The sequence below is a fragment of the Vitis vinifera genome, chromosome 5, assembly GCF_030704535.1.
Source record: "Vitis vinifera cultivar Pinot Noir 40024 chromosome 5, ASM3070453v1".
Taxonomy (NCBI): Eukaryota; Viridiplantae; Streptophyta; class Magnoliopsida; order Vitales; family Vitaceae; genus Vitis; species Vitis vinifera.
The window spans coordinates 17,539,024-17,559,527 of record NC_081809.1 but is presented as its reverse complement, the minus strand read 5'-3'; the positions used below and the strand labels follow the sequence as shown (position 1 = coordinate 17,559,527).

Below are 20,504 nucleotides of genomic sequence, written 5' to 3'. Positions count from 1 at the left end.
AACATGACAAATATACTAATACATGGGTATTGTTGCATATAAAAGTCTTATCAATTAAACTAATAGTATTTTCTACAATGGATTAATCAACCAAGTGATTGATTACACATGATAGAAAAGATACTGAAATAACTCTATATTACGATAAGATATAGCAGCAAATATCTAGAACTAATAAAGTGCACCTGGTAAGTCCATGAGTATTCTGAGAGGTCAATTTCCCCATTTTTAAATCCGGTCAATTTAACTTGGCCTTTAAACCCTGCTCCATCTTTCTCAAGGAAGGCACCATAATTCTGCACCATGAATTAAAATTATATAAAAGAAAAGGTGGAACTAATGTTTCACTGAAGGGCTGCATGACACAAAAATCAGTTAACTAGCTACCACTGCAAAGATGAAAGGAAAATCAACCTAGATAAGCACAAGAAGAATCCTAGCCAAACAAGAGGCATTGGAATGAACAACACTAACCATGTAAAGTAGGCAATTCATGAAGAGGAATGGCAGTAATATGGCCAATCCAATGCAATATATGTTGATTTCCGTGTGAATATCCCTAATTTATTGGGATTTTGATCTTGTGTTCAAACTGGGATTTGTTTCCCACTTTCTGTTTTGAGTTTTTATTTTCCTTTTCTTAGGCATGTATTTCCTAGATTATAGGCAGATTTTTATTTGGCAGATTCGATTCTTAGCATATATAATGTCGACGTTGCACATGCTCTATAGAGAAATATAGAAATATACCAAGTTTTCTGCATGGTATCAGAGTGGTTTCTCACAAGGACTGACTCCTATTCTCTGGCGTCTGTTTTTTTTCTGGCAACAGGTGACCTGAAACCCCTGCTGCTATCTCGCCATGAATTGTCTTCTCCAACCTAGTCACAATTTGTCCTAGGTTCATCAGTCCAGCCATGATTCAGTCCAGACGTGATTCGATCCTGTTACGAATTGATCCAGTCCAGACGAATCTTCCTGAATGACTACCGATAGTCAAAAATCAGTCTCTGAAGTCAACTCTAGGTTGGAGACTGTCACTTCCAATGACCACAGAGGATCCGATGGCTCTTTTCTTCCCATCACAGGTTACAAGTTGAATGGGAGTAACTATCTCCAATGGTCTCAGTTCGTTCTTATGTTTATTGGCAGCAAGGATAAGGATGGCTACCTCACCGGAGAAATTGTTCAACCCAAAAGTGATGATCCTAGATTTTGAACTTGGAAGACAGAATAATATGGTCAAATCATGGCTTATCAATTCCATGACCAACGAGATCGGTGAAAACTTTCTTCTCTACTAGACTGCAAAAGAGATGTGGGATGCGGTTAAAGAAACATATTTCACCAAAGAAAATACAGCAGAACAGGTTGATATTGAGACTGTTCTTCATGATCTCCGTCAAGGGGATTTAATCGTCACCAACTACTACAATATTCTTGCTCGCCACTGGCAACAATTGGATGTTTATGAGGAGTATGATTGGAATTGCCCCGAAGACACTGCCAAGTATAAAAAGATAGTGGAGAAAAGACGGCTTTTCAAGTTCTTATTGGGCTCAACAAGGACCTTGATGAGGTACGTGGGAGGATCCTTGGTACCAAACCCCTTCCAACAATCCATGAAGCCTTCGCAGAGGTAAAGAGAGAGGAGAGCTGGAAGAAACTCATGTTAGGCAAGCAAACTGCTGCAGCTACTACTGAAAGCTCTGCTCTTGCAGCCAGGGGTCAGTCCAGCAACAATGGAGGAAATCAACAGCAACGAAAGGGAAGACCTTGGTGTGACCATTGCAAAAACATGGTCATACAAAGGATACATGTTGGGATATCTATGGTAAACCTGCAGATTGGAAACCGCGGTCAAATGGACGTGACAGTTGGGCGAACAATGCCACCACTGATTCCACCTCTCAGCCCAAATCAAACCCGTTTAGCAAAGAGCAGTTAGATCTTTTACAGAAACTACTCCAACAGTCACTGCAACCTAAACCACCTCAGCCCACTTCCATAACTGGTACTGGTTCTATTGCACAAAAAGGTAATTTCTTGAGTGCTCTAAATGCTAAACAGAAAAGGACAAGACCATGGATTGTTGACTCTGGTGCATCTGACCACATGACGGGAGATGCAAATGTTTTTGACACATATGATCCATGCTTTTCGAATTATTTTGTCCGCATTGCTGATGGATAATTGTCTGCATGAGGGGCTCTACCTACTTCAAGCTAATGAGTATCCTAATCCCAGTCATTCTCAAGCCAACGTTTCTCAAGCTCATTCTATTCAGTCCTCCAATTCTGTTCTTTCCATTCGTAGTGATAATAAATGATGCCATATTGTTGTGGCATTATAGATTAGGCCATCCAAATTTTGTGTATCTTGAGAAAATGTTTCCATCATTATTTAATAAAAATTCCAACCCTTTTCAGTGTGAAATTTGTCAAATGTCTAAAAACATGTTCGTGATTCTTATCTTAACCAAATTTACAAGACTTCTCATCCTTTTTCAATGATTCACAATGACATTTGGGGTCTATCTAGGACCAAGAACATTTCTAGATCAAGATGGTTTGTCACCTTTATTGATGATCACACTAGACTCACTTGGATATTTCTCATGATAGATAAATTTGAGGTTGACCAAATCTTCATAAATTTTCATAAAATGATCCAAAATAAATTCCAAGCCCAAATTCAGATTCTCAAAACTGATAATGGAAGAGAATACTTCCATTCTACTCTGGATACATGACTTAAGTTGATTAGTTGCGTGACTTAAGTGCATTAAAAGTTGCATGAAAAATCCAAGTCATGGGTTCCTTACAATTAGATGATTAGTTCATAGCTGGTTCATGGGCTTAAGTAACGAGTTCTTGTCCCTCTTTGTAATATACATAGGATACTGGAGTGCAATTGGCACTCAGTAGTGGGAGGTTGAGCGAACTTCAGAGTTAGATTATGAGGGAGCCAATATTTGCCTCTCGGTGGTCCCTGCTTAAGTTCGTATCCTTGATGACATGATTCATTAGGGTTAGTTGGATTCTTTATTCACATGTGTGTATAAGGGCATTTTGGTAAATATGTAAGATAGCATAGATGCTTGTGAATGGTCTCATTGGATTGAGCTAATTGATTAATTAGAACCTAACTAGGTTAATTAATCAATAAGGATCTAAGTGGGTTAGTTTAAGTGATTCAAGCCCAATATAGGTTCAAGTCACTTAAAGCCCACTAGATGTATATAAATACCACCATTTTTCGGGTTAGAGCTTTAGTCATGTATTCTATTCACTCCAAGAGAGAGAGAGAGAACTCTAGCCACCAACCCTAGAGAGGATTCCACCCCTCTAGTGCTAACGTTCAAGGAGAGAGTCATTGCGACGGAAAATCATTAGGTTTGTGAGATCTACGACGACTACCATGCCTTTGACACATCTCTTCGCCAATTGGATCTAATCTTGGAACATCCAAATTTAAGATAATCACCAATATCTAGATCCTAAAAGTTTTTTATGTCTATATTGCTTATGTTGCTAGGATCTAGAGAAGCCTAAGGAGACAAGTATGCACCCTAACTGGTTCAAGGATGGGAATAGAGAAATCTAGAATTCCTTACAAGTTCCCCATAACCATTGTGGAGATTTATCGTTAGTCTTGCATTAGATCTTACAAACCAAGATTTTCTAACCTTGTAAGGATGTTCCATACTTATCAACTGGTCTATGTCTAAAAATATGAGATGTTTTCTCAGTAGTAAAAATGATAGGAATCATACACTTTTATGGGTTCATTTCAACCATGCAAGATTGGATTATGAACAACACTATAGTCATCCTTTTGTCATTACACAAGGACAAAGCCATAACCATAGGAAATTCAAACTTTGCAAGAAACTCCAACTAACTAGATTGTCGCTAAATGTAGTACCTGAAGTTTAAAGTATTCATCAAAGGAGCCTTAGTCCTAAGAAGATCTTTGGTGATTATATTAAAATATTAGAGCAAGTGCTTGTGAGTACATTATCAGATTGCTTCAGCAAGCTTTCTTACCAAAAAACTTAGACATATGGACGATTGTCGCAATACAAAGACAAGGGAAAGCTCAAATAGACTACCAAATATAAAGGTTAAGCAAATTTAAGATGGTCATTGACTCAAGAGGTATTGAGATGCATCAATCCTAGCATCTCAAATCAATACAAGGCAATACGTCAAATATGCCAATTTAAAAGCTCAAAAAAATCTAAAAGATTTTCAAAATTATCAAATAAATAAATACAATAAATTTTAATAAAATAAACTTTTATCATACGTGACATTGTTTAAATAGTGATAAAAGTATACATTCAAATTGATTTTTGAACCCACAATATATATCATTATTTAATAGTATTTAAATAAATATAGTTTATTTTATATAAAAATGTGATCAATTATGTTGAATTACCAATTTTCCTAAAAACTTAAGCATGCAGTATTTGGGCTTAATATGCATATCATGCTCCTTAACATCCTCCCTCATGTACGACCTCATACTCGCATGTGGAGAGTGCCACAAAATTGCAAATTCGGGAGAGAGATACCAAAGAATTGCAATGTGGAGAGTACCATAAAGTTGCAAATTGGGGGGAGAGATATCAAAGAGTTGCAAGGGGGAGAAGAGAAACAAATGAGGGAAACAAACATGCAAATTGTGAAGAGGTGGCTCGAACCTATGACCTCTTGCCAAACCAAGCTCTAATACCATGTTGAATTACCAATTTTCCTAAAAGCTTAAACTTGTAAGATTTGGGCTCAATAAGCATATCCTACTTCTTAACAAATTATGATATTACATAATTTTAATATCATGTAATTAACCAATTTCCTTTACACTAATCATGATCTGATTACCTAATAACATTGCCTAACCTCTGATCCATTTGTAGAATACTAATAAAAATACTTCATTAAAACATTACCGTACTCATTTTTATATCTAGTACCAATTTTAAAATTGACACAAAACAAATTGCAATTATATCTTGCTTAATAACAGTTATTTTTATTTTCAAAAATAAAAGAAAAATAACAATAATATATATATATATATATATATATATATATATATATATATATTTATAATATGTTTGTTTAAAAAAAGTGTTTTGATAATCTTAAAACATATTTTCAATTGACAAACACAACCATTTTAAACAATGAATCAACTTTCAAAAAATAACTGCAGTTTTCTTATTCAAAATAATTATAAACAATAAAGATTTTATTATTTTTATTTTTATTAATAAATATGTTGTTAAAAAATTCATATTCATTACTTTTTTTTACTTATACCCATTTTCATTTTTTATATTTTTTTGATAGATCCTTATCCCATTTATTTCATATAAACCCAAATACCTATCACCCATTTCATATAAACCAAAACTTCAATCAAATATTCATTACCCATTTAAATTTAGCTAACCATTACCCACAATCCAAATTCCCATCAAATATTGATCACCCATTTAAATTCAATACCCATAAAAGAATCATTGGATCATTATTCATCACCAATTCTCTACCTAAGTATTTATTTCATACCCATTTCATCTCTACACAAAAGGGTGCAAACTACAAGGAATTATCCATGGATCTAGCTACAATAGAGAAATGTAAAAGAAGATCCCAAAGCCTTAGACACTTCTTATTTCTCTCCTAATCTTCTCCATTTTGATTCTCTTCCTCTTCTTAGCTCCACAACCCTTCTCTCCATATCACCAACTTCCTCATCATCAAGATGTTCAATTCAACACCGTCTTAGAGTCATCACATGAATCGTCTCAAGATCATCAATTCATTCTTGAGTTGACCGAGTTGTTTTGCAATTTACCAAAATATTGAATTTGACTATCGATATCTTAAGGGTGATAGCTGAATGGACACAAGCCAACTAAGTTGAGTGGATGGAAGTCAACTAAGTCGCGCAAGTCTCAACTAAGATTGCGAACCTAGTGTTTAATATTATAACATTTGCCCCTTATATTCTTATAATAGAGCTTCCTTTTAAATTCTCTCCTTGAGGTCTCAATTTGTGGAAACATATCATAAGAATTATAGACATTTCAAAATAGGTTTAAATTCTAGAGTAGGGGGTAAAAGTGAAATTTCAATAAGGAATGGTAATATTACAAGTGCGATACTTTAAGAGCTCTATTTATAGAAAACAAACAATTCAATAAAGAGAACAAATATCAGGATAGCTATTCCTCATGACAAAAAGAGAGAAAAGTGCAATCAAGAAGCAAAGGAATTACACCTGATTGAAATTCATATGAAACTTAACTAAAGTCTCTAAAATTAAACGTAGCTTGGGGAGGCATGGAGTTCGCAATGAAGGTCCTAAATATCAGGCTTCATGCTTAGCTAACTAGTCTATAATCTAGTTGGTCGATTTAGGAACCCGAGAAAAGAAACACCCATAAATCCTAGAAAAGTCTATAATTTCCCAAATCTACACACTCAACCTTTAAAACCTATCTTGATCGGAGAAACCCATGAAAGAATGATAGCTAAATTCCCATTCACTAGCATATCATTATTGCCCAAACTCAAAGATTTCTTCTATTAGTGTTGGCATCTCAAGCTTCATGGCAAACCATGAACTAGCAAGTATTGGAAAAGATCTAGCCAAAGTACCACAATGATCTTTCAAGATGCCACCAACCCCTGTCTACACAAGCCATAAGTAAACATCCATAAAGATTATGCTTAAGGCTAAGCTCCACTCTGCCTTGACCTTAGTATCACTTATATCAAACTCACACCTCTCTTAAGGTTTCAAGACCTTTTTGTCCTTATTCATTGCGCCACAAATAATTAAGTCGTTGAGTGCTAGTACAACATGAGCAAGGGATGCAAGTTGCCCGTAGTCTGGACGATATTTGAATGGTATGGAATTTTAGAATTTGGAAGATATCTGAGACCTTATTCATAAGGAACCTATGGAATATGGGGTAGATATAGGACAATGGATCACAAGTAAATATAGGACTTTCGATGAATTCATTAAGTTTTTTTTCTCTCTCTGGAATGAAAGAGTATTTTAATCCTCACCAAGTAAACCTTGTTGCCAATAGCAATAAACATACATAAACTATTTCATTATGTGTATGGATATCCCAATAGCTTTAGTGGATAGAATTATAATAGATGATCATAGTTTAGATTTTTATTAATCTTGTTGTGGTGTGGATTGGCAAGGAGGAAACAATAAATACCCATCTTTTCATTGTTATCACTGATCTCTAGGATATTTTGCTTCAATTGGTTTCAAGTGGCTTTTGTTCAATATTTCCTAATAGGTTTTATTGTTGGTTGAGTATCTTGTATGATAAATGTGATATTTATCCATGACCACAAATATTATTTTGTTTTGCTTCTTTGATTGTTTTCTTCTGTTCACAGAGAATTCATCACCCATTAGCAGCCTCCCTTCCATCTTCTAATAAAATTACCATTAGACAACCAATTTTCTTAAAAGCTTAAGCTTGTAGGATATTGATCCACAATGTATATCATGCTCTTTAACACTCTCCCTCACATGCAATCTCATACTCGCATGTAGAGACAGACTTGAAGGCAAACAACAAGAATCAACCTCTTTTGGGCTTAATAAATTAGAGAAATGAATATGCGGTGAGGCTTGAACATATGAACTTCCGCCAAAAGAGGCTATGATATCATGTTAAATTACCCATATTTCTAAAAATTTAAGCTTGTAGGCTTTAGATCCACAATGCATATCATGCTCTTAACACCCTCCCTCATGTGCGGCCCATACTCACATGTGGAGAGACATGGGCTCGTAGGCAAACAGTCACAATCAAACTCTTTTGGGCTTACACATGAGCTTAAAAAATTAGGGAATTAAATATTCAATAGTGAGGCTAAAAAACATGACCTTCCACCAAATGAAACTCTGATTCCATGTTGAACAACCAATTTTCTTAAAAGTTTAAGCTTGTAAGTTTTGGATCCACAATGTATATTATGCTCTTTAACAATTGCCAACAAAAGAAACAAATATTACTCTACCCTAACTACCATCGGAAGGATTTAAAACGAAGAGACATTAATATTTTGTATTCAAATAGTTCTTTGATACATATAGCACTCAGAACTTGTTACCTGCAAACCCACTGTCTGAGATAATAACACTAAATCATTGTATCCTTGCAATAACTGAATTGGCTGCACCACCTTGACCCAATGACCAATGACACTGCCTTCACTTCCAAAGACATGAGCAAACACATAAGAGCAAATTATAAAGTTAAAAATACATAAATAAATAACAAAAATAAAAAATAAAACTACTGAGATTTATTTTTATTTCAAGGACAATATAGTCTTTCAGCTCCAGAAGTTGCAACCTTTGTAGAAAGGGCAGTGACTAATAAATATGAAATTTTGAGGCAGATAAATGTTAATTTCACAAGAAAGTAGCCGTATAATCAAATCATATTTAGCAAAATTTTCTATAATAGGTCCCATAAAAATGCTTTACAATGGGTATTATATTTAGCAAATACAAATAGCATTCCTAAAAGGTATATCTAGAGGCCTTTTAGGGATGATGTACCATTTAGGATTCAGCTGAGATTGTTTCATCATCCTCTTTGACTGGTAGATTAGCTCATCAGGAGGCTGACTTTCTAGGGTTTGAATTAATTACTCTTGACAAACTGTAGAGGCCATTCTATTTTCCATAATTATTTAGAAAGATTTTCTCATGTTAAGGGGAAACCATTGTAGTTTTCTGCTTATTAATTGTAGTATATGGAAAAGTTTAGTGGGTATAAAACCCAAGCTCTCATCTCTTTGTCATTCTCTCTCTTTTGTACCTCTCTTGCTTTTCTTTCTTCATTTCTTCATTAAACAGACTTACAATCTAGGGTGCATATCATTTTCCAGCACCTAGGTATTAGTCTATTAGAGCGACAACAAAAAGAAATGGACGGAGAAATATTTCAGCAACTGACAGCTGATGTCAGCATACGTACTTCTGACATCATCATTGAAGAACTGCTGATATTAGCATCAATGTCATTAATTGAAACAAGCAACAACCATTTAACCTGAGGAATTTTTCCTATCCTGGTTAACAAGCTAACCAAGTTTCAACTTGATGCCACTTTGTTCAATAGTGTTTAAACCCTCTCCTTTGTTATCTAAAACAATGGAAGGGGAAAACGAAAAATAAGATTGGATCTGATTTTTCTCTGAATTATGATGAGCTCAGTACATAATATCTCTTTTTGTATTTAATGGATCGTACATGGCAAGAACATCAATCTTTTGAAAAGATTTTGCATCATAAGCAGGATTAAGGGAATATACTGGCAGGCATGTGATTTGTGCTATGAAGCCCTTGGTGGGCAGGGTTCTACAGTTTAATTGATTAATGCTACTTCTGGTGTATCATTAGCCAGTGACATTGTTAAATTTTTAAAATGACAAAAAATTTTCAAACTTCATCTATGGTGTCTGGGGAGTGGGATGGTGAGAGACCAGCTCTGCAGATTACCACAAAGCAGTTGCTTGGAGGAAATTATCTGGCTCACAAGCAATATGCTTTACTATTATTAATAAAGAACAAATGGAAAAATGAGTTGCTTGGACAGGAGATGGTTTCCCCTGTCTCATCCAGCTTAAAGGGAATTGTCTGTCTTATTGAAGATGCGCTGTTGAGACTTCCAGTGTGATGCCTCGGCTACTCCTTATGATGCAATTAAAAATGCGTACAAGCTTATGCACACAAGTAAGAGGATTTATGGTGTGAATGCACAAATTTATTTGAAGATAGGAAATGGTTTCCAATATAGTCAGCAACTATACGTCTGTTTCTCCATCAAAATTTCTTAAAATTTCATTGCACTTTTATCTATTACTTCCAATTTCCATCATTTTTCATTTGTTTTGACATTGACATTGACATTGACATTGACATCAGTAGTTAACATCACTGCCTTTTTCTGCATCACAACATACATTCTACATCATCACATACATTCTACATCATCATGTTAGGATTGGATTTGAGTTAAGCAAAAAGAAAAGTATCATAAGTAGTGCTTGATCAGGATCATACCCATACCCATACCCACAAACTTGAAACAAGACAGAGAGAGAGAGAGAGAGAGACCAAATACCTATAAGCTGGCCATTAACAAAAATGTGCAAGATGTCACGCATGCTATCAATTGAAAGTGTTGGGCTAACTTGGTTTTCCTCCCAAAATGAGATGTCTTCAGCAGACACATTTATTCTGCATTCAATTTTCAAATAATGGACATTCATGAGCATTGAATGGATATTAGCACATTATTTTGAATTTTGAGTTGCCCCAAGAAAGAGTGTTCAGTGATATGATTAAAGAACAAAAATTTCACTAACATATGCTTGACAATTTAAGACAATCATAGCCAAATACAAGTTCATAATCCAATAATCCTAAGAATGAAATGCAAATAGCATTGATATTAAAAATGTGGTATTCATTTTTTTTTTTTTTTGATAGGAAACGACAAAGAGATATATTGATAAAAAGGAAGTACAAGATAAGGATGAGGAATCCTCACACCAAAGAAAAACAAAACTACAAGGAATCAAATACAAGAAAATACAAAGTAAAAACAAGCAAATTCTCTAGGTTAGTCCAACCCATTGGAATTACACACCGCTAACCAATTAAGTTGTAACACGTTATGGGGAATCCCCTTAAAAACCTTGGAACAAAAAGCCCAAAGAGAAGCAAGGAAATGAATAGAATCCCAAAGGTTCTCTGAATTCCTTGCTTTATCCTAAAAAATCCTTGCATTTCTTTCCCGCCACACTACCCAAATTAAAGCGATGCATGCAGCTTGCCATAAAACAATCTCTCTCTTAGAAAATCCAAAACTGTTAAAATTGGTAGACAACATGTCAGAGATGCTCCTCGGGGGGACCCAATCCGTCTTGGCTAATTGAAATAATCTATGTCATAACCCCAACGTCAAAGAGCAATGGAGAAAAAGATGATCTACTGATTCTCCATGCTTCATGCACAACTTGCAAATATCAAGACTAAGTGCTTTGTAGGGTCTTCTCGACCGTAGCAAGTCATTAGTATTTATCTTCTTGTGTGCCACTAACCAGACAAAGGACTTGACTTTGAAAGGGACTTGAGAATTCCAAACGAACTTATTAGGGAAAACTGGAGGAAAACCAAAAAATTGGGATAAGGCAAGAAAGAAAGATTTGATTGTAAAAAGTCCTGAAGGAGATAAAGATCAGGATCTCTTATCTGAAACTGAATGTGATAAATGTAGATGATCAAGAGACCGCATGAGGCCTCCTAAATCTTCTATCTCAGAATTGGAAAGGTTACGACGAAAGTTAAAGTTCCAAGAGAAGGGGCGAGTATAGCCGAGAATTGAAGAAATAAGAATACTTTTATTCATGACTACTCTAAATAGTCTTGGATATTGGACTCCCAAAGGTTGGTCCCCCCACCACAAGTCTTTCCAGAACCGAATTCTTTTCCCATCTCCTACCACAAATCGAGTAAACTTGGAAAACTCTTGGGAGACTTGTGCAATAGCCTTCCAAGGACAATGATGTGACCATCTGACTATAGTGTTGGCATCTCAACCATTGGAGTGTGATCCATAAATGCTTAAAATAACCTGATGCCACAGAGCTGAACCCTCCCTAGGGTACCTCCACAACCATTTCCCTAAGAGAGCGAAATTCCTTATAGAAATCTTCCCAAATCCCAATCCCCTTTTTGCCTTCGAATTACACACTACATCCCAACTAACAAGATGATCTATTTTGCCTTCCCCAACCCCTGACCATAAAAAATCTCTTTGCAATCTTTCAATTTTTGCTGCCACTGAGGCTGGAATCTTAAACAAGGAGAGGAAGTTGTTGAAATAATGCCAAAGTTAGGACTTTAATTTAGGAATAAAAAAGGAGAGATCATTTAGGATATTTCCTTATGATTTAGTTTCCTAATTTTAGGAGAGAATTAAGCTAGATTGATTTTTTCTTATTCAGTTATTTGTGTATATATATGTGTATGGTGTGTACCGATTAATATTAATAAAGGAGTTCAGAAATTCTTCATGGTATCAGAGCCAGTTTTCTGAAACCCTAATCCCTTCTGGCCACCTCTTATTCAGGCCATCACTCATTCCGGCCAAATCTCTCTGGCCATATCTCAATCCAATCATCTCTCTCTCTCTCTCTCTCTCTCATTCCGGTCATCAGTCCCTATTCTCAGAGCCAAGGGAGAAAACGCTTTCCGGTCAGTCGACTCGTCGTCAGAAAACACTCACCGCCGACAACTTTTTCCGGCGAACTTTCCGGCGAGGGTTTTTTTTTTCTACATCGCAAGGAGCGCCTGGAGGAGATCTCCAATTTGTCCCAAAGCACCGGAGCCAGAAACCCATCCACGCGCCGCCCACGCGCGTTTTTCCGGCCGGTGACTGCATCTCACGCGCCGGCGCGTGAGGGCGCGTGAGCCACTTTCCGGCGACGCGCTTCCTCCTCCAGGCTCGCCTGACGCCGACCAGCCACCCTTCCTACCTGTTTGTGCAATCCGAGCCCTACACGTGCCTCTTTTGGGGTTCTTTTGCTTCCGCGGGCCCTCTGATCAGATTTTCCGGCGTCCTCCGGCTATTTTTTCTCAACTCCAGTCCCTGCACGTGCCTTGAGAAGTGTTCTTCTATCTTTCCGGTCCATGACAAAATACGGAATGGCATCATCACAAGTATCCAGCGTCACGTCACCAGAATCAGGGGGCAGATCTGAAATTCCAAACCTTGGTGGCAATGATTCCTCTCCTATTCTCATCACAGGACACAAATTAAATGGCCATAACTATTTACAGTGGTCACAATCTGTGTTGCTGTTCATTTGCGGTAAAGGAAAGGATGAGTACCTCACTGGAGAAGCAGTCATGCCAGAAACTACAGAACCGGGTTTCAGGAAGTGGAAGATTGAAAACAGCATGATCATGTCATGGCTTATCAATTCCATGAACAATGACATAGGCGAAAATTTCTTGCTGTTTGGGACTGCAAAGGACATATGGGATGCAGCCAAAGAAACTTACTCAAGTTCTGAAAATACTTCAGAACTGTTTCAGGTTGAATCAGCTCTACATGACTTCCGCCAAGGAGAGCAGTCAGTTACTCAGTATTACAACACACTCACAAGGTATTGGCAGCAACTTGACTTATTTGAGACTCACTCATGGAAATGTTCGGATGATGCAGCTACATACAGGCAAATTGTGGAACAAAAGAGACTGTTCAAGTTCTTCCTAGGACTAAATAGGGAATTGGATGATGTTAGAGGCCGAATCATGGGCATTAAACCCCTGCCAAGTCTCAGGGAGGCTTTTTCAGAGGTTAGGCGTGAAGAAAGTAGAAAGAAAGTGATGATGGGATCAAAAGAGCAACCTGCCCCAACATTGGATGCCTCTGCCCTTGCTGCTCGGTCATTTAATAGTAGTGGTGGAGATCGTCAGAAACGGGATAGGCCTTGGTGTGATTATTGTAAGAAACCAGGCCATTATAAGGAGACTTGCTGGAAGCTTCATGGCAAACCTGCTGATTGGAAACCAAAGCCACGGTTTGACAGAGATGGCAGAGCACACGTGGCTGCCAACTCTGAGAGCACATCTGTTCCCGAGCCGAGTCCATTCAACAAAGAGCAGATGGAGATGCTACAGAAATTATTAAGCCAAGTTGGCAGTGACAGTACTACCGGTGTAGCCTTCACTGCTAATCGAGGAGGAATGAGGCCGTGGATAGTAGACACAGGTGCTTCTGATCACATGACAGGAGATGCTGCCATTCTTCAAAATTACAAGCCAAGTAATGGTCATTCATCCGTCCATATTGCTGATGGTTCAAAGTCAAAAATTGTCGGGACAGGTTCTATAAAACTTACTAAAGACTTATATCTTGACTCTGTCCTCCATGTTCCAAACTTGGATTGTAATCTTTTGTCCATTAGCAAATTGGCTCATGATCTCCAATGTGTTACTAAATTCTATCCAAACTTGTGTGTTTTTCAGGACTTGAAATCGGGGAAGATGATTGGCAGTGCTGAACTGTGTTCCGGTCTCTACCTCCTTTCATGTGGCCAATTCTCAAATCAAGTCTCTCAAGCAAGTTGCGTCCAGTCTCAGAGTATGTTAGAGTCTTTCAATTCTGTGTCAAATTCTAAGGTCAATAAAGATAGTGAGATTATAATGTTACACTATCGCCTTGGTCATCCTAGCTTTGTTTACCTTGCAAAATTGTTTCCCAAATTATTTATCAATAAAAATCCAGCATCTTATCACTGTGAAATTTGTCAGTTTGCAAAGCATACTCGAACAGTATATCCTCAAATCCCATACAAACCTTCGACTGTTTTCTCTCTAGTACATAGTGATGTGTGGGGTCCCTCCCGGATAAAAAATATTTCTGGCACTCGATGGTTTGTGACATTCGTTGATGATCATACTCGGGTAACATGGGTTTTCCTTATGAAAGAAAAGTCAGAGGTCGGGCACATTTTTCAAACCTTCAATCTTATGGTTCAAAATCAATTCAATTCCAAAATACAAGTCCTCAAGTCAGATAATGCAAAGGAATACTTTACTAGTAGTCTCAGTACTTATCTTCAAAATCATGGCATTATCCACATAAGTTCTTGCGTTGACACCCCACAACAAAATGGGGTGGCCGAACGCAAGAATAGACATCTCTTGGAGGTTGCCCGGTGCCTTATGTTTTCCTCTAATGTTCCAAACTATTTCTGGGGGGAAGCTATTCTCACAGCTACCTATTTGATTAACCGTATGCCATCCAGAGTGCTTACCTTTCAATCCCCACGTCAACTTTTCTTAAAACAGTTTCCTCACACCCATGCCGCCTCTTCTGATTTACCACTCAAAGTATTTGGTTGTACGGCATTCGTTCATGTGTATCCTCAAAATCGTAGCAAATTTGCTCCTCGAGCAAATAAGTGCATTTTTCTAGGGTATTCTCCAACCCAAAAAGGGTACAAATGCTATTCTCCAACCAACAAAAGATTTTACACCACCATGGACGTCTCTTTCTTTGAACATGTCTTCTTCTATCCCAAATCTCATGTTCAGGGGGAGAGCATGAATGAACATCAAGTTTGGGAGTCTTTTCTTGAGGGTGTACCTTCTTTTCACTCAGAGTCACCAAATCCTTCCCAATTCGCGCCCACTGAGTTGTCCACACCCATGCCGCCATCAGTTCAGCCAGCCCAGCACACAAATGTTCCTTCTCCCGTGACCATCCAGTCTCCCATGCCTATTCAACCTATAGCCCCACAACTTGCTAATGAGAACTTACAAGTTTACATCAGGAGGAGGAAAAGACAGGAATTAGAGCACGGATCACAGTCAACATGTGGCCAATATATTGACTCCAATTCAAGTCTTCCTGAAGAGAACATAGGTGAGGATAGGGCTGGAGAGGTGTTAATTCCCAGCATTGATGATTCTACTTTGCCAATTGCATTGAGGAAGGGTGTTAGGAGATGTACAGATCATCCAATTGGGAATTATGTTACGTATGAAGGGTTATCACCATCTTACAGAGCATTTGCTACTTCTCTTGATGATACTCAGGTTCCCAACACAATACAAGAGGCATTAAAAATTTCAGAATGGAAGAAGGCAGTACAAGATGAGATTGATGCACTTGAGAAGAATGGGACGTGGACTATCACAGATTTGCCAGTTGGGAAGAGGCCTGTGGGGTGCAAGTGGATTTTCACCATAAAATACAAAGCAGATGGATCAGTCGAAAGATTCAAGGCTCGTTTGGTAGCTAGAGGGTTTACACAATCCTATGGGATAGACTATCAGGAGACTTTTGCTCCTGTTGCAAAACTGAACACTATCAGGATCCTTCTCTCATTGGCTGTCAATCAAGATTGGTGCTTGCAACAACTGGACATAAAAAATGCGTTTCTAAATGGGGACCTAGAAGAGGAAGTCTACATGGAAATACCACCTGGTTTCGAAGAAAGTATGGCAAAGAATCAGGTTTGCAAACTCCAAAAATCCTTGTACGGCCTTAAACAATCTCCTCGAGCCTGGTTTGATAGATTCACAAAAGCAGTCCTGAAGCTGGGCTACAAACAAGGTCAGGCTGATCATACTCTATTTGTCAAGAAGTCTCATGCCGGGAAATTGGCCATATTGATAGTCTATGTCGATGATATTATTCTATCTGGAAATGATATGGGGGAGTTACAGAATTTGAAGAAGTATTTGTCAGAAGAGTTTGAAGTTAAAGACCTTGGAAATTTGAAATATTTCCTTGGTATGGAAGTGGCTAGATCAAGGAAGGGAATCGTAGTCTCTCAAAGAAAATACATCCTCGATCTTCTTAAGGAGACCGGTATGCTTGGATGCAAACCAATTGATACTCCTATGGATAGTCAGAAGAAACTTGGTATCGAGAAAGAAAGTACACCGGTAGACAGGGGGAGATATCAGCGGCTTGTCGGGCGCTTGATTTATCTCTCACACACTCGGCCAGATATTGGCTTTGCAGTGAGTGCTGTAAGTCAATTCATGCACAGCCCCACTGAGGAACACATGGAAGCAGTCTACAGGATTCTTAGATATTTAAAAATGACACCAGGGAAAGGCCTATTCTTCAGAAAGACAGAGAACCGTGACACTAAAGTATACTCAGATGCGGATTGGGCAGGAAACATCATTGACAGGCGGTCCACTTCCGGATATTGTTCTTTTGTCTGGGGAAATCTTGTTACCTGGAGGAGTAAGAAGCAATCAGTTGTAGCCAGAAGTAGTGCAGAAGCTGAGTACAGAGCTCTTGCACAGGGAATCTGTGAAGGGATTTGGATAAAAAGGGTTCTTAGTGAACTGGGACAAACGAGTTCATCTCCAATTCTGATGATGTGTGATAATCAGGCCGCTATAAGCATAGCAAAGAACCCCGTGCATCATGACAGGACCAAGCATGTTGAGATTGACAGACACTTTATCACAGAGAAGGTGACTAGTGAGACGGTCAAATTAAACTATGTTCCTACCAAGCACCAAACCGCAGACATCCTCACCAAAGCTTTACCTAGGCCTAACTTCGAAGACTTAACTTGCAAGCTGGGATTATATGATATATATTCTCCAGCTTGAGGGGGAGTGTTGAAATAATGCCAAAGTTAGGACTTTAATTTAGGAATAAAAAAGGAGAGATCATTTAGGATATTTCCTTATGATTTAGTTTCCTAATTTTAGGAGAGAATTAAGCTAGATTGATTTTTTCTTATTCAGTTATTTGTGTATATATATGTGTATGGTGTGTACCGATTAATATTAATAAAAGAGTTCAGAAATTCTTCAGAAGTAACAAGGCATATGGGTGAGGCAAGATTGAATGAGAGTTATCCTGCCTCCAAAAGATAAATATGCCTTTTTCCACCCATCTAATATTCTCGAGATCCTCTCAATCACTGGATTCCAAAAGCCACGAGTCTTGGGATTCCCTCCCAAAGGAAGACCCAAGTAGAGTATAGGCCAACTAGAAACCTTGCAATCAAGCATTTCAGCCAACCTAGAAATATGATTCTGTTCAAGATTAATGCCATAAATATTACTTTTGTCAAGGTTAACCTTCAGCCTAGAAATATGCCCAAACACTAGCAAAACACTCTTGAGGGTCAACATATCCTCCTCTCAAGTGCTAGAAAAGAAAATGGTATCATCTGCAAATTGCAAATGGGACACCCTTGTTCTGTTCCTACCCACCCTAAAACCCTCAAAGGCATTTCTTTTCTTTGTTCTCAATAACATCCTGCTCAGTACATCTACGACTAAAGTGAACAAAAAAAAGGATAAAGGGTCTCCTTGTCTTAAACCTCTATATGCCTTGACCCGCCCTTTAGCGTTTCCATTCATTAGGACTACAAACGATACCGTGGACAAACAACCTCTCATCTATTTCCTCCATCTAAGACTAAACCCCTTCTTCTCCAACACATGATCCAAAAAATCCCAACTCACATGGTCGTAAGCCTTTTCAAAGTCAATTTTGAAGACAACTCCTTCCTCCCCTGATCGTCTTTTCTCATCCACTATCTCATTGGCTATGAGAACTGCATCCAAAATTTGTTTCCCTTGAACAAAAACGCCTTGAGTAGAATGGATAGTTTCGTGAAGTACCCCTCTTAGACGCCCTGATAGCACTTTGGCTATTATCTTGTAAAGACTAGTGATCAAGCTAATAGGTCTATAGTCTGAGATTTTCTTTGACATGTTTTTTTGGGTAATAGAACTATGAAGGAAGCATTAGTGCTTTGATTGATAATCCTGCTCATGTGAAACTCTGCAAACACTCTCACTAAATCCTCTTTGATCACATCCCAACAATCTTGAAACACTGCAATGGTAAAGCCATCAGGCCCCAGTGCCTTATAATTATCCAACTGAAAAATGGCCTTAGAAATCTCTTCTTCAGTAAAAGGGGAGTCCAACCTAGACGCACTCTCTCCAGATATAAGGGACCAATCTAAGTCTTCAACTCACCAAGACTCTCCAGAAGAGCTCGAGTAGAGCTTTTCAAAATACCTTAAGGTTTCCTCTTTGATGCTCTTTGAATTATTCAACACTAGGCCTTTTTCATTCTCCAAAACCTTGATATATTTCCTATTTCGCCTGCCATTAGCCACTTTATGAAAAAACTTTGAATTACAATCCCTTTCCTTGACCCATTTCACCCTAGCTTTTTGTCTCCAATGAGTTTCTTCCCTCAAAATCAATTCCTCTAACTCCCATTTTCTTAAAGCTCTCTGAACTAAAAGTTTAGAGGTGAGACCCCCTTCTTGCTCATGGTATCAAAGTTAGCTAATTCGATCAGAATACTCTTTTTCCTTTCGTTTAGCTTTCCAAAAGAAGCCTTATTCCACTATTTCAATTTGGCCTTAAAAAATTGTAATTTCCTCATGAACTTGTGACTTTCCCACCCAATTCCTTGAAAATCTCTCCACCAACTTCTAAAGCTCTCCTTGAAACTAGGATGTTGCAACCACAAATTCTCAAACCTAAAAGGTGTTGGGCCCCACTTGAACGGATTGGTTTCCAAGACAATCGGCCAATGATCCGATGTCCATCTAGGAAGAACTTCTTGAAGGCTTTGAGGAAATAATTGTTCCCACTCATTTGAGTAAAGAAATCGATCTAATCTCTTACATACGAGAGACTCTTGCATGTTTGACCAAGTGAATGGTGTGCTCCGTAAAGGTGAATCTATCAATTCACATTCTCTTATAAAATCATCAAAGTCCTTCATGCTTGGGGTTAAACTAGAACCTCCCAATTTTTCTGAACTTCTCCTTATGATATTGAAATTGCCGCCTACACACCAAAACGGGAAAGAAAGTCCAAAAATGTCTGAAAGCTCCACCCAAAAATCCTTCCTAAGTGTTGTGCTATTTAGGCCATAAATTGTGGATAACGATAACGTTCCGCATCCATTCAATGCAAACTTGACTGAGATCGAAAAGGAACCTATTACCACCTCCTCACTGCGCAGTTTTTTAGAGTCCTAAATAATCAAAATCCCTCCCGAAGCCCCGCATGCCGAAAGGGGTGTCCATTTCTTATTTCTGATTGTCCAAACACTACCCACAAACCTTCTATCACACTTTGCCTTTTTTGTTTCCTGCATCATCACAACATCTGGCTTTTCCGACCTTAGAAAATCTTTAACCACCCTTCGCTTTTTCCTTGAACCCAAACCCCTGGTATTCCAACTAATTATCTTCATGGAAAAAACTCACAGACCCTAATCCTCCAAACCATTTCCAACAAGTCTCACAAACCTGTGGAACATTTGTTTTTCCTCCTGGAATATACCTTAATATCCAGAGACTTTAAAACCTCACGCGCTTTAGCCATTTTCTTAGGGGATGGGCCTTCTATTTTGAACTCACCTGATAGGGAGCTCGCAGTAACACCCTTGCTAACTGTAACCAAGTTGGAGACCTTATTAGGCAAAATGGTTTAGAAAAAATTGGGTTAATACTCTCGGTCAGTTGGTATGGATAAGCAGGTTGGATCTCCTCCACTACAAGATTATGGATGGCAACAGAAATTTGACCTACAGTACCAACATCGTCTTTTTTGGAAAAAAATTCAAAGGTTACTCGATTTTCCATAAGAAACTGAGAGTGAAAGGCTGAATTGGGAAGATTGGGAACAGAAGGACTCAGAAAAGAAGAAGCCAAACCACAAGAAGGGGATGTAGAAGACGGGGGTGACTGAGTAGGTGAAAACGAGATTACCTCCAAATTTTCCGCTACCAATAAACCATAATTCCCCATAAAGCTAAGCTCTTTACCTCTGATTTCTGGCGTAGAGGGCAAAACCGTGATTGCTGAGCCACGAAGATCGGACCCCACTCGGCCTAAAAA

At 38.1% G+C, this 20,504-nt stretch overlaps 1 protein-coding gene across 3 annotated transcripts in view; it reads right to left on the bottom strand.

The window, feature by feature from the left end:
* The window catches only part of LOC100250380 (beta-galactosidase 9), a 152,041-nt gene that overhangs the window by 3,238 nt on the left and 128,299 nt on the right, over window positions 1-20,504 (bottom strand). For all 3 annotated transcript variants that reach the window (XM_002263349.4, XM_059736995.1, XM_010652015.3), the window contains 3 exons: window positions 10,196-10,311; window positions 8,172-8,269; window positions 186-296 (listed from right to left, as the gene is read on the bottom strand). In XM_002263349.4, coding sequence (XP_002263385.1) covers window positions 186-296; window positions 8,172-8,269; window positions 10,196-10,311 — 325 coding nt within the window. The remainder of the gene's footprint in view (window positions 1-185; window positions 297-8,171; window positions 8,270-10,195; window positions 10,312-20,504) is intronic.